The sequence below is a fragment of the Magnolia sinica genome, chromosome 12 (assembly GCF_029962835.1).
Source record: "Magnolia sinica isolate HGM2019 chromosome 12, MsV1, whole genome shotgun sequence".
Classification (NCBI taxonomy): domain Eukaryota; kingdom Viridiplantae; phylum Streptophyta; class Magnoliopsida; order Magnoliales; family Magnoliaceae; genus Magnolia; species Magnolia sinica.
This window is the reverse complement of record NC_080584.1, coordinates 8118175-8133907: the sequence shown is the minus strand read 5'-3', so window position 1 is coordinate 8133907 and position 15733 is coordinate 8118175. Positions and strand designations below refer to the sequence as shown.

Genomic DNA, 15733 nt, shown 5'->3' with positions numbered 1-15733 from the left:
AAAACATACATCATGGCGAGGCCTACGGAACTTGCTAACATCACTTTAGTAGCTAGTCTCGCTACTCAACCTCTTTCAGTAGCTAATCCGCGCTGCGGATTGGTACCTCACACTAGCTATATAGCTGCTGTATTGACGTCAACAAATTCTATGGATCTCATCATGAGGTATGTGTTATATCCAAACCATCCAGGCGAGCTCGTATTAAAGATTGAGACAAAAAATAAGCCATTTCAGACATTTTCGATGTCTATTAACAAACAGTTTATTTCATATTCAGTAGTTAATATGATTATATTTTTTCACTCTTCATGCAGGTATTTGTGACCTTATGAACATATTAAATGGAAAATAAACTTAAATAGGCCACCAAAGTTTTAGATCAATGTGTTTTCACTTCATCCAATAGGTAATGACCTTATAAACTGGTTGGATAGCATATAAATATAAAGTGGGCCTTATTTCAAGGTTTTGTTGTTACTAAAGTTCAATCCTATATAACACATAGTAATAACCTTCCCCTAATAGGAATTAAGGGCCTTGGGATGATATTTTAGTTTATTTGAATTAAATATAATAATTTTATTTTTATTTAATAAAAAATAATTTTTTTATAATGTAAAACATTTCTAGACGAGAGAGAGAGAGGGGCAAATGTGTCAAAATAACGTATTCGAGACATTTACAATATTTGTTAACAAACAGTTTATTTCAGATGCAGTACTATATTTTTAGGCTTCAGCCATGATTATCGAACATCCTACGTAAGCAGCATGCAGGCTACGTGGCTGCATGACAAGTTAGCTGTAGAAATGGCTAAAATCTCCAGCAAAAAATCTCAAAACTACAATCAAGGGTTAATTGCAACACCCCCATTGGTTTCTGACAATTATAAATCTCCCCTCTAATTTGGATTATTACAGATACCCCCCCTACTTCAAAGATTAAGTGGAGATTCACGATCAAGTGTTCATTGCACCACCCCGTTGGGTTTCTGACAATTATAAATATCCCCTCTAATTTAGATTATTACAGATACCCCCCTACTTCAAAGATTAAGTTGAGATTCTCCACTATAAGGAAACACAAGGGGGGCTAGGGTTAGGATAAGGCCAAGCTTTCTCTAAGCCCGGCTCACATTATTCAACGTAGGCTCGAACCCAGCCCTGACCAAAGAAGGGTTAAAATAGTTTAGATCGTAGAACTGTTTATGCTAGGCTTGAACCCAAATCCAACCTAAGCATGAGCCGGAGATGAGAGGTGTGGGTTGATGCGAAGAGAGAAATGAGAAGGTTGGATTTTTTTATTTTTTATTTTTTCAAATATTTTGTATATTGCAAAATTTCTCCCGCAAACACTAGTGGGCTAGGCTGAGTTGAATTTTGAGTTGGGCCAACAGGCTGGTATACCGGGTTTAAACCCTAAACCTTAATTAATCCTAACCCTCAGGTGCGAACCCAACCCATTTACCACCCTAGAAAATAGCATCAATTAGCACTTTTATTTTTGAACAACTGACTGTTTTACCCTTATCTCAAGTGCAACTAGTTGTAGATGTCTGGGCCACCACGGTGCGTGTATGCCATTGAACTTGTTCTTTGTAGTGACCATGCTCGGATTCTTCCAACTATTTCCTTTGTTGTGGCCCACGGTAATCATAGGTCAGCCTGACTGTTTTAGTCATTTGAATAACTTACAACTACACATCAAATGGTTGGAGTAGATTTCACATTCATAGTGCAGTGGGACCTAAAAAATCAACAGTGGGCATATGCTTGGCTGTTTACCTTCATATATGAAAAAAAAAAAAAAAAAGATAATGCCTCATGGCCAACCGATTGGACCAAAGTTTAAGATTCACCCAGTGGAGAACTTCCTACCTGTTTTGTGCCTGTGACATCCATTTCTTGAAAAATGGCCCCACATGAGAACCACCTAGTGCAAAATCATCCAATCCAACCTACACCACAAAAAACAGTGTATAGCCATTGATAAATAATAAAATAAAAAATGTGGTCACTTGATGAGTGGATAGAAATGATTTTTATGCAAAATGATTTTCATGGTGGAATCAGTCTAGAATATGTTGGATGTCCCATGCATTTAATAAATTAGAAGTTATTCGTTAGGTGGATCATGACTTACGGTCCAATTGCTTGGATTTAGACCTTCAAAAGAAATGAGGTTGACGTCAACGGTCGTGTCTTGATTGGGCCTACCTTGATGTACATGTGAGATCCACTCTGACCAGACATTAATGTGGGGCATACCAGCTAAAATAATTAGGAGAGACATCTACTCTTGATCTTTATAGAGCCCACCGTAAAAATTATATAAAATCCACTCCATCCATTAGATTCCACACTAAAAGTTAGGCCCTAGACCCAAAAATCCAGTCCATATGTAATTCGTGTGGGACTCACCAAAGGAAACAATTTATAGTGTGAAAGTTGTCCTTATACTAATTCTAATTATGTGGTCCACTTGAAATATAAATGGGCTTAATTTTTAGGTCATGAGCCTAACATAGGGTGACACGCTTGATGGTTGGGATGGATTTAACATAGATAAAATAGTGGCCAACTACTGTGTACCTTTTCCTTCCCTCGAGGTGTTTGTGAGTTTCTTTTGTATTATAAAATATTCCCTTCCAAGTAGTCATAGGTGGGGCTGGGCAGATTTGGGTCAGGGTTATATACGTTCCAAGTTTGGCCCTATATTTTATTCCTGAGCCCACCCTCTTATACCACAGCCCAAGTCCGACCCAAAAGCTTGATGGCCAACTCAACCCCTTGACAACCCTATTAAGGGCAGAACATGCATCTTAATGCTATCAATGCAAAAATAACACTATTAGGATTGCGTTAGGAGATGACTCACCTAGTGAATGAATCATCAAGAATATTCTTAGTAAATAACTTGGCGGGATTTGATTGAATTGTCTATCATGATTAGAGATGAAGTCATGCAAAGTATGTTCGAAAGAGATTAGTGATATGTAACCCAATTAAATCATACTACGTTATGTCACTGGGGTTATCCCCTGTGATAGTGTGACAATAACACTATAAGAACATTTAGTATCATCTTTGGTGCCTTAGGGCCTGCTTGGCCGGGTGGATTGGAAGGGATTGAATGGTATTACGGTGGATGGAATGGACTTCTAGGTAATGATGGTGTTGTCAATGGATTGTCTTGAGATCCATGGGATTGCTATATCCAGTTTGTTTGGCACGCCCGGCTAATCTCGGGATTAAACCTTCCCATCCCTTCCAATCCCTCAAACCAAACAAGTCCCAGGTAAATTTGAACGTATTAGGGTGGATTGGATGGGATTTAAAGGTAATGATGTTATTGTCAGTGAATTGTGTTAAGATCCATGGGATTGGGATCAGATCACCAACTCTGTTTGGCAAGCCCGGCCAATCCCAGGATTTAACTTCCAATCCAACACCATCCAATCCCTTCCAATCCGACCGGCCAAACGGGCCCTTAGGAACCCATGCGCGTGGCATTATTAGTAAAATAGTCTTATTTCAAGAATATGTTCTTTTTTCAAATAGGGACTCGCTGTCTGTCACTATAGTTTTTGATGCAACCGGTCACTGTCAGAAATAACCTGTCACGTATGTACCAAAGGCAATAATTTTAAGACATGCTTTGCACGGCCTTATGTCTGACATATACCTGCCATTCAATTAAATCCGAGTAGAAAGCCTCCATACATACAGAAAAAAGAGAATACCCAAATCCAAATTCCTATGACACAGTGTAAGGACTTCCTTAACGTTAGGATCGCATCTAATCCATCCATGGGTGCAATCTTTCATCCTCATCCTGAAATCATCTCAATCCGAATAAAGTTTGATCAGACCACAGGGCGTGTTTTAGATGGGGCATCAATCATTAAAACTTTATGCATATTGTGTGGAGTGCACCATATTCTGTGTAAGCCAACTTGTTCATTTAGAATAAGCGCACTATCAAGATAGATTGGACAACCCCAAAATTAGGCCATTCCAAAACTCATGTTGGCAACATAATGTAAAATCATTCCAAAAACTCTAAAAAGACATGGATGTGGCCCACCTGAGATTTGGGTGTGCCTGAGTTTTGTGATCTAAAGAGAAAATGTGGTTGTGCACTTGATGGACGGATTTGATGTCAAGCACACATTACTGTCAGCCCCACAACCGACATTCTAAAATAAGCTTTAAATTTATTTATTTATTTATTTTTATACAAACGCGGTGGAAGAGACAAGAATAAAATACGGAAAAGGAATGCATAAATAGGGTTGTAGAAGAAGCGGCTGGAATCCTGTAGAACACGTGTTTTACGCATTGGGTAAAATAATCAAGTTTGTGTGGCCCACCATGCTGTATATGTTAAATCTACTCCATCTATCAGGTTGCATCCTTAGATGTTAACCCCTACAGCCAAAAGTTATCTAGATCCATTACTCATATGCGCCACAACACATGAAACAACAGGGATCTGATACTAGCTATAGGTTTCTGTGTGGGGCCACCATGATGTTTATCTTTCACCAAACCCGTTAATCAATTGTAACTCACCAGGGTGAAGAGAAGATACAAAATTTAGGTGGGCCACTCCGTGTGAACTTGGTAGTTTTAAGAGCAATTTTAAATTGTTCTTTGTTGTGGCCCATATGAGATGTTAATGGGGATTATCTTCGGAATGTACGGTCCAGATAACGTTTTGCACCTGATGGATGGAGTGGACAATATGATGGATACCACGGAGCTTGGGCGGACACTGCCTATAACGGGTTATAGGGACGGACCGGAATGGTGACCGCAATATAAATAACTGCGTAAAACATCCAAACTCTAGGGGTCTACTATGTTTCATGTATAAATCCACTCCGTTCATCAGGTGATAAATATATTTTGAACCGCATATGAAAAAGATCTGCCTGATAATAACTCTGATGGGCCATACTATTGTGAACACTCTAAAACTGCTTCTAAAACCTCTAAGTTCAAATGGTGTGGCCCACCTGATATTGGATCAGGGTGATTTCTGTATTTTCACCTTATCCTGATGAGTTACAACTTATTAACGGTTTTGATGAAAGATATACCCTATAGTAGCCTCACATACAAACCTATGGTTAGCATCCCATCCCATTGTTTCCTTTGGTGTGGCACACCTGAGTTGTGAATCTCGCTGATCTTTTATATCAGTTCTGAAATCAAGGATAGAATCTGATGGATGGAGTGTCTTTTATATATATAGTACGCTGGGTCCCACAGATCTTGGGTGCTTTACGCACTGGGTAAAATAAGTGTTGTAGAGGATTTCGGTCCTCATAGAGAAACTGGTCTGAAAGAAGGAGTTCATCAAGAGATCAAAAGGCCCATATGCTGAGTTTTTCTAATAATCCAAACCTTCAACAGCATGAGAGCATCAATCTTATAAAAAATAAATAAAATATTCATATCTCAACTATGACATGCAAAGTATAAAAATATATATAAAGAGAAAAAAATAAAAGAATAAAACCAATACAAGGGACAAGAGACATGAAGATTGATCTTGTTTAACCGCACGCATAAGGATAACAATACGAAGCTCTCTTCAATCTTTTCAACAATACACCTTGAAGGTCCTAATTTTACATCTTGCCTAAATAGCCCCACCATCAATCACACAAAACTTACGAAACTGAATATAACTTAAACTCGTAGCTAGTTAGCCTAATTTCCAAACAGTAGATATTTAGTATCACCACAAAGAGTAATTATCATGAAATAACCATATTAGGGTTCAAGTCCTTACCTCGGTGGTAGACTCTGAGGAGTTTCAACATCGAGGTCTTGGGTTCGAAACCCATAGGTGGTGAAATCCCACTCCGGTGTGAGTGTGTGTGGGGATACGTGCGGGTGTAAAAAAATAAAATGAAATAACCATATTAAGAGAATTTTATCACATGTAACACTATATTGCGTGCTAAACATGCCCAAAATAAAACTTTTGTATTGTTTAATATTGATTACATATTGACATTGGTAGGCTGAATATTCTGTAACTTAATATAAGAGTTTTTTTTTTTTTCCCGCTATCTTGCTCACTATTAACTAGTCGGAGATTGATCTAATTTCTAGTGTAGTTAAGAATAGGGCTGAAAGTTGGGCGGGTTCAACCCGACCGACCCATGATCGACCCGACATTGGGTTGGGCTTGCGCGAGATGTATCGGGTTCGGTCTCGGGCTTAGGCTATACAAACGACAACCCGATAAAACTTGGGTCAAACTGGTTTGAGGTCTCGGGTTCCTGATCCAACAAGAACAAGATAAATATGTAATCTTTTATATCAGTTACTTATAAATTATAATTGAGTGTGGATAGTTTGTGTCAAAGGCACACTAGTGATGTCAGGTCTCATTTGTCCACATCTTTTTCAAGGATTTAAGCTAACAAGATATGCCGAATTTCTCTCACCCAAATAGATTGATTGCTTTGCTACATGAGTTTTAAATGAGTAGTTGTCTTATATTTTAGCTTGTTTTTTTTAAAGAAAAAAATGAAGTTCTTTACAATGAATAATTACATATATATAATTAATAAATTCATGGATACAAAAAATAAGTCTTATATTGAAATATAATAAACTAATGTAATAAAGAAAATATTAACACGTATATGCCTGACCAACCCGATCAACCCGACCGAGCTCGCTTGGGTTGGGCTTGGGTTGAGAATTCACAACCCGAGATTGGGTTGGGTTGGGTTAGGGTTGAGGTATAGGAACTTTGGGTTGGGTTAGGGTTGAGCACCAACCCAACCCAACCCAACCCAACCCAACCCAACCCGACCTGACTTTCAGCCCTAAGGCAGATGGTAAAGGCTCCAGTTTCACATCCAACCCATCCAATGGATGTGTCCCATCAGTTTATGATGAGGGCCTGAAAATTAGCTAGATACAGAGCGTTGGTGGGCCACAACACAATGAAAAGATGGGAGGGGACACCTTGCTTTATTCTCTTTGGGCTCACCTGAATTGTAGAACGGGCGTGGATTGGGTACGGACGATCCTGTCAGGGGATCTGTCGGGGGCCACCTTCGTTCATATGTTTTATCCATGCCTATCCATCTAGTTTGACAGATCATTTTAAGCATTGAAGGCACAGGTGAACCACACTGTAGGAAGCAATGGGCATTGAATTCCTACCGTTGAAAACTTTTTTTTTTTCACACACACCCCACACACTCACACTAGTGGAATTTCACCACCAATGGATACTCGAACCCTTGACCGGGTGTTGAAACTCCTCAGAGTCTACCACCCGAGCAAGAGTAAGGATCCACCGTGGTCTTTATTTTCCATCCAACCTGTTCATAAGGTTACATAGACTTGTATGAAAACATACATATCAGCTTGATCCAAAATTTCTACGTCCCACGATAAGTTTTCAATGGTAAACATTCAATCCCTGCTGCTTCTTGTGTTGTGGTCTACTTGAGCTTCAATATAAATCCATCTTCAGTTCATAGCCTAAAATGGTCCTTCAAAATGGATGAACGGCATGGATAAAACATACATCACCGTGGGGCCCTCAGATCCCTTGACAAGACCGTCCATCTTTAGCTAGGTCCTGATAGGTGTAGTACCCAATCCGCGCCATTGTAGAACAGCCAGCGTTTTGTCTTGACCCTTCATAGCCTGATAGATGAGGGTCTGGATGGCATAGATTCTATATACATAACAATGCCTCCCCCCATGCAAAATCAAAGGTGGCCGTCCCCTCCCAAAATGTTCCCTATGCTATGGCTAACCTAATTTTCTGTTTGTACTTATTCATGTGGATCCGAGGGTAACGTGAGACAACAAATCTGATGGACAGGTTGGATGTCCTGAATACATCATGTCGGCCCCACATCCGGTGCCACCAGATTTAATGGCTGTTAAATCATTGTGGTCCACCCAAAAATACACTCTAGTCCCACTTGCATTTTACATTCTAACTTCACTCCATCACCACTGGCGGTTGCATGTGCACTCTCATAAAAAATGACTTACAAGTCCAAAATAAAAATAAAAATAATCAAAAACTTCTTTAATGTTTATTGTAGATTACACTTTGAACGATGGTCCACCTCATTTCTAAATCTTAATGGACCAGCGATCCACCTAATCTTCCAGAACCTAATATGAGAGAGAGAGAGAGAGAGAGAGAGAGAGAGAGAGAGAGAGAGAGAGAGAGAGAGATTTTCTAAGTCTTAGGTGGGACTGATGGTCGAAGATTGGTCGGTAAGATCAATCTTTTAACTCTTTTAACTTTTGGGAATAGCTAGGTTGGTAATAAGATCATTATATCTAGATGGGTGGTGATGGAAGCTGCATTCGAAAATAAGACAAGATCGGATCCCTTCATTTGCTAGTTAAGCTGCATTTGAAAATAAGCAATGATTGGATCGACTTCATTAACTAGTTTTGCATCATAGTAAGGACATGATGGGGCCGTTGGTTCGATTGCACCTTTGGATGGACTTCGATGGTGGTCCCCATCTGGGGTCCACAGCTCCAATTCCTTCTCTAAGTATGTTATCCACCTTTTACCATCACCTTCTCCTCTTGGTTCTTCCTTCTCAGAGTTCTTGATGCTGTGGTAGTCCTCCATCACATGGGTGGGCCCCACATTAGGAGGAAAGAAAGACAACCCATCCTTTAAAATGTCCCAAAAATCTGGGTTTGGGTTTTCAGGGAGTCCCCCATAGGGGCCATGAGGCATCTCCTTGGGTCCCATCTCATCACTGGACCTTTCTAATTTGAATGGTGGATATGCCTTTCCTTTGGTCCCAATTCGACCAACATCAATGGGCCATGATCCATTTGAAATGGAGGAGCTTGATGATTTATTAAGTTCAACTGTAGGAACATTAATAAGATCACATTTTGATCCGAACCGCTCCTTTAAGTGTACATGCCATGTGGATTCATCTTTACCGTTGATTGTATCTAGTGACTTGGTAGAGTTATCTTCTAACATGTCCCACATATCTACGTTAGGTTCAATCAGTATTTCTATCTTCTCATCTATCGGCTCTTTCTTGATCTCCACACGTTCCACATCACTCTCTTCAGATGCTCCATCAAAATCAACCGTTGAAATGACTTGCTCTTCTTGTCCCACTAATTCACGTTGATTGGAATCTGATAACAATGACTTGGATGAAGATAAGCTCTGCGATTCTTTGCGTTGTTGAATGGATGGATTAGTTCCTTTCAGTGTAGCCCGCTTCTTCAAGCGTGTATTCCACACGTTCTTGATTTCGTTATCTGTCCTCCCTGGCAGATTAGAGGCGATCTTCGACCATCTGCATGGCCCATTAGAAGAAAGAAAACAAGAAATCAATCTATGACTATGATAGAAAAAAAGAAGAAGGGTGCAGTGTAGATGGACTGGGCTCCATATAAGGTGGGCCCCATGTAAGCTTGGGTCAGGTCCATTCGTAAACCTAGAGAAGCTTAAACAATAATAAATAAAGTTTACTTGTTTCCTAGTGATTCATGAAGCTTGATTATGGTTTCCTCTTCCTCACGTGTGAAGTTCCCACGCTTGATGCCTGGCCGGAGATAGTTAATCCATCTCAATCGGCAGCTCTTTCCACATCGCAACAAACCTGAGAAAAAAATGAAATGCATTCTGGTCAGCTCTTTTTTTGCCCATCCATTGTAGGCCCCACTAGATGAACGGTCCGGATCTCACGCAAGTGGTCTACATGTATGGAGATAGGTTGTCGATGAGTAAGATGTGAGTAATAGTCATACCTCTGGATATTTTTCTATATATAGTATATTAGTTTCATATGATCTAACCCAAAAATATGACAATGCGCGTTCATAAATATATGTTGGAAGATGGTATGCTCACCTAACGTTTGAATCACATAAATCTCATCTAAACCATCCACCTGTGAGCCACAGAAAATGGGCCAGGATGGAGAAAACAACGTTGATTATGACCATGTCAATGGCATAGCACATCTGTGATGGAGACCGCCACAATAACGGCTTGGATCATCTCATTGCGGGGGCCTTTTACTTTGATGTTGTTGGTGTCCAAACATCTCAATGGACATTAACACACGTTTCTTGCGCATGCATGACAGAGAGAGAGAGAGAGAGAGAGAGAGAGAGAGAGAGAGAGAGAGAGAGAGAGAGAGAGTCCACACATGGTTGTTGGGCAGCCATGCATGAGAAAGAGAGCAAGAGGGAGTCCACACATGGTTGGTGGGCAGCCATGAGAGAGAGAGAGAAGAGAGAGTCCACACATGGTTGTTGGGCAGCCATGCATGAGAAAGAGAGCAAGAGGGAGTCCACACATGGTTGGTGGGCAGCCATGAGAGAGAGAGAGAGAGAGAGAGAGAGAGAGAGAGAGAGAGAGAGAGAGAGAGAGAGAGAGAGAGAGTCCACACATGGTTGTTGGGCAGCCATGCATGAGAAAGAGAGCAAGAGGGAGTCCACACATGGTTGGTGGGCAGCCATGAGAGAGAGAGAGAGAGAGAGAGAGAGAGAGAGAGAGAGAGAGAGAGAGAGAGAGAGAGAGAGAGAAACCTGCTTGCTTGGGCATTGCACGCCAGTTCCCGTGTCCATGCTTGTGAATGTAGGCCATGAGCTTCATATCCTCCGCTGGCGTCCACGGCCCCTTCTTCAAATCACCCTTATCACAGCATGGAGCTCTCCCTTTTCTCATCTTTCTCCCTCTCCCTCTCTCACGAACACACACACACACACAAACATGCAGACAGTCTCTCCCCGTTTTGCTCTCCATATTGTGAACTTTATATAGAAAGCAATATCAGTCTATTGTAACTCCACAACAAGAGTCATGCCCTTGTTCACATATCACAGCATACCAAACACTCCAATTATATTAATAATACTGGACAAATACAAATAATCCAGTGGGTCGACTGTACATAAACCTTCCCATGCACTTACTTCCATTTGGAAACATGGAACATATAGATCATCAATCTCAAGCGTCCATTTTGCCCGACCCACTCTTCGTAGGATGCCTTGAAATGATCATATCAATTGGATGGTCAAAATCCATCTAGTCTAGCATGTTAAAAATGGACATGTGAGATCGTTCAACGAAGACAGGTCCATTTATGGAATTTTAACGTCAATGAAGATTAGGTATCGAGCGTGCTTCCTAGACTCGAGATTTGCGTTGCGACCCGTACACTAGGTACTTGTAATTCATTAATTAATACATTTACCAAAAACATAAACAAGTAGAATCTAAGTTCCATCCAAGCGCGGTCACGGTACCATACAGCCAAAAGCCAAACATTCATTCCATTAAAGCTCTTGTATTTTAAATTCAGCTAAGGACAACTCACCCATTTGAGGTCTTTCTTATGTTTCTAAATCTAAGTCTAATAAATATAACCAAGTCCAATGCTTAGAATAGCAAAATCATGTACCAACATCTCAAGCTACATGTGTCAATCAAACTAGTTCCAAAAATAACAAATGAGATCTAAAATGAATAATTAGGAACAGTCCAAAGCAGTCATTAACTCTGCTGTCGTCAGGGTTCAGCTGTACCTTCAATTCTTGGGCCAATTCATTAGCCTTCATTACATCTGTACAATTTTTTCATTAATAAAACATAAGCTAGTTAGGCCTAATGAGAAAAGCCAATATAGTTCTTGCACATCAAAATTAAATTAACACTGAAAACATAAAATACAGTGGTATAAATGCATATGTGGTCGTCCATTTACTTGGGTTAGATAATCATTAACTTGCATCCATCATTTGAGCAGGCTTCCACCTTTTGGTAGGCATGGGCTCCGCATCTGGTGACGATTCTACTAGGATTAACATTTCTTCCATGGAAGTCCACTAAGATTAACTATTCATATGCTATAAATTGAAGACTTATGCTTCCCCATTCTTTAATGAAATACAATATATATTTTTCAATGTATATACAAAATGGAAATCGGTGTACAAAACCATAATAAGTTAAGCATCTATGCATGTGAACATGCATTAATCAAATTTGCATGTGAACATACATCTATAGATTAGCTTTAAACTAAATAAATCATCAAACAACATAGCAAAACAAATTAGCCAAATAACAATCAATCTATTTTAATTTTAATGGAGGGGAAACATATTCGGATCATTTACCTGGGTTCGGGGTAAATGATTTTGTAAAATACTTGAATTAGATCAAATTAGAAATCCTTGTTAATCATATAAATGAAATCATGTACTGATTATATTAATTCACATAGTGGGGCCTGTCTTTGATTGATCAATTTCCCACAGGGGGGGTCCACATGAAGGATCTATGCTATTCAATCGAATCCCTTCGGACCCAACCCTTAACATAGGGTTTATAAGCATCATAAGTTAATGTGGGGCCTACTTGATCACATCCAAGTGGTTGACCACCATCCCATGACAAATAACTATTCATGGTGTGAAGTGTAATTATATTTAATTTATTAATCTAAATATTCAAGTTTGGAATTAAATAGATCCGTTTAGTTGTTTGTTGATTGGATCGACAACATTATCGATCAGATCGATGCATTGTCGATCAGATCCACTCCGATTGATGGTCTGTCGATCGAATCGACACAAATAAAAATTCAAACATTCAGTCTTTGGACAGTTTTTGACCCCATTAATCAGATTGACTCTAGTAGAAGGTTGAATCAACGGAAGTAAAATTCGATATATTTTTGACAAGCTGTAAAAAATTGGAGTTTTTTTAATTATTTTTTGATTTAATGTTCAATTAAGCCACGTGGACAGATCCAAACCAATCATTGACCATCTCTTGATCAATAAAACAAGAGAGATCCATTGATTAGTTAATCTAATCACCCATGATCCACTTATTCAAAACTACATGAATTTGAATAATAATCATCATCTGATCAGTGCATCCCACCAAACATTCAAATCGATCTAGTAATCTAGATATTAGTGTAGTCTAATCCTAGGAATTAAACAAATGGTATAGATCAGATCGGATCTCACATGTCCAATGCTCTGACATGATAGACATTACATGATTCATTATCTAGAATTTTCTCATATCAATGTTGCCCATAGGGTGGTCCGATCAATCTTAAAATTTGGGTCCCAACATATTTAGTCCTTAGAAATATGATGATCGGTGTGTGTCTAGTCACACACATTAGGATAACCTGGTATGATTCACTACTCCAAGTCGCAAGAGCACTTAAAAAAAAAAAAAGAAACTATGAATATTTATTAAATAAAGTGGAAAGATATACAACCCTTTGGGCTGGCTCCAACAAAAAGAAGAGGAGCCACACCTATCCTACCGACTCGCCCACACAATAAAGGACACTCAACAAAGGGCCGAGCCAGGGGGCTATACAAAAGGACCCCCTCTGGGCCTAGACTAAAGAACCGAAAACTACAAAAAAGAACCAAACAGGGATCTAAACTCATAGATTAATTACCAAGCCCTGCCTTATCAAGAACCAAAAGGCCCCTAATCCTCCTTGGCAAATCTGACGGAGATCGATAAAGAGAATTAGCGCAACCTTCAGAAGCCATCTTGGCTAGCACATCTGCCACTGAGTTTCCCTCACGGTAAATGTGCCTGAAGCATAGGTTGAGGTAGTGGCTAAGGCGGTGAATGGCTCCATGTCTATACCAGATTTTCTAAGGACAATGAGCCGAGGGGTCAGCGGCAGCTTCCACCACAACTTTAGAATCAGATTCCACAATGATTCTGGAGAAGCCCAATTTGCTACATAAAGTAATTCCATCAAGTATAGCCTGAGCCTCCACAATCGTGTTCGAAGCGTGGTCGTAGTACCTATGGAAAGCGAAGATGACCCCGCCATGGGGGTCTCTGAGAACCCCAACTCCACCGCTCTCCCCCGGATTCCCATGAGAGGATCCATCAATGTTCAGCTTAACCTAGCCAGGAAGCGGTTTTATCCATTTGACAATCTAAGGAGCAACACCAGGAGATCCCTTGCTACTATCCAAATGAAGAGCTTGAATGGAGATCGAATCCTTAAAGGACAGATAGCTGCTGTCTGGCAAAGGTTGCCAATTTCCTGCATCCATCGTGACACCCAGGTTATAACCGTGCGGCTTGACATCTTGACCCCTTCATAGCGCGAAGCGTTGCAACTTAGCCATAACTCCCAAGAGATAAGCGCCGGAGCCAGGCCCAAGAGCCGCTTGAGACGAGAGGTGGAGGAAGCCCTCGAAGCCCAAAAAATGATCTTCTGCTGAATGGTCTGCTCGCAGATGACTGGAATATAAAAAATCCTGTGAAAGTGGGTCCAAACCTCGGTTGCTATGATCCCATAATAGAGGATATGGTCCAAACTCTCCACATCATGGGTTGGAGGGGAGAGAAGGTGCTGCTGTGGGCCAACAGAAGGCTGGACTATCGTCTGATTGCCGCAGTTTGTGTCTAGTCACACACATTAGGATAACCTAGTATGATTCGCTACTCCAAGTTGCAAGAGCACTTGCATAGAGAATCATATATATCTTTGCAATGTAAATTCTAATCAGATCAACACAATGAATGTGCAGTTAATTTAAACCACTCATTATTGATCTAATAAGAATTAATTGACATTACTAAAAATAAAAGAAGATTAATTGATTCATTGTCGATTAGTGCGGCCCATCGGGTGATCAGATAGGCCCGATCCTTGAGGTCCTTGCATATTTCGACCTCGAAAAACATATGAACTGTACAAATCGAATAAACCATTGTCCATTTAAGAAGAACCAATTCTGTGTAAAAGCCATACTCCATGCACATAGATTTGTATATTTCTACATAATTTCTATAGATGCACACGATGGACATATGGCTAATTTAAGCGGTCCATCACCACCTCTCACTCTTTTCCTCTCACTTTTAGTTCAAATGATTTTTTCCTTTGAGTTAGAGTTGGACTCTCTCTCTCTCTCTCTCTCTCTCTCTCTCTCTCTCTCTCTCAGGTCTCCTCCTTAAGAAGAAGAAGTCATCAGAGAAGGGAGAAATATAAGAGATAATAGATTTGAGGAAGAATGGATAAGAGGGAGATAGGAGAGATTATGCGGCTTTCTATTTCTCTCAAATTTTTAAAAATCAAAATTCAAATTAAATTTGGATTTTATTTCTCGTTATTATTATTATTTAAAATAAAGGGTCATTACATTTAGAACCTTTTGGTTGCGTGATTTGAATGTCACATGAATCCATGCGCAACTAGGTGCATATGAAAATTTTAAAACATTTAGCCAATAGAGGAGGCATTCGGTCGGATTCATGAGGTTAGCTCTTGCCCAGCCTTAAAGCCTTAAGTCCTAACCCTAGCTCAACTTAAACCCTAATCAGCTAAAGAGAGCTAGCCCTGACCATAGGACTAGGCTGACCAAGGCCAATCCTATAAGTTAATGATAAGTTATATATATATGCTACGTGTACAATTGGTGGATGAACAAGGTGAGATTATGTTCTATCACTCTGGGTTGAATTCAAGTTTTTCTATGATGTTAAATAAGATCATTTATCAACCAGGTATGCCTCACTTACACCCAGATCCATAGTGGGGTACCTCGTTTCAACACTGAGGTCTTGGTATTGATCCCTAGTGGGGTGGCTAATAGTGAAGTGTCAATTGACAGTGGGTGTACTAACAAGCTAACAAAAAAAAAATGTATGCCTCATTTAGCTATCC

At 39.9% G+C, this 15733-nt stretch overlaps 2 protein-coding genes across 2 annotated transcripts; both read right to left on the bottom strand.

Annotated features, from left to right (window-relative positions):
* Positions 1–7766: 7766 nt before the first annotated feature.
* Positions 7767–10765, bottom strand: LOC131220876 (transcription factor MYB58-like). The gene is made up of 3 exons (XM_058215745.1): positions 10587–10765; positions 9523–9652; positions 7767–9346 (listed from the first exon to the last, which is right to left on the bottom strand). The coding sequence occupies exons 1-3, from the start codon at positions 10723–10725 to the stop codon at positions 8407–8409; spliced, it is 1209 nt and encodes a 402-aa protein (XP_058071728.1). The 5' UTR covers positions 10726–10765; the 3' UTR covers positions 7767–8406.
* Positions 10766–13700: 2935 nt separating this feature from the next.
* LOC131221987 (uncharacterized) lies at positions 13701–14114 on the bottom strand. The gene is made up of 2 exons (XM_058217289.1): positions 14007–14114; positions 13701–13961 (listed from the first exon to the last, which is right to left on the bottom strand). Exons 1-2 carry the CDS (start codon positions 14112–14114, stop codon positions 13701–13703), a joined length of 369 nt encoding a protein of 122 aa, XP_058073272.1.
* Positions 14115–15733: the final 1619 nt, after the last annotated feature.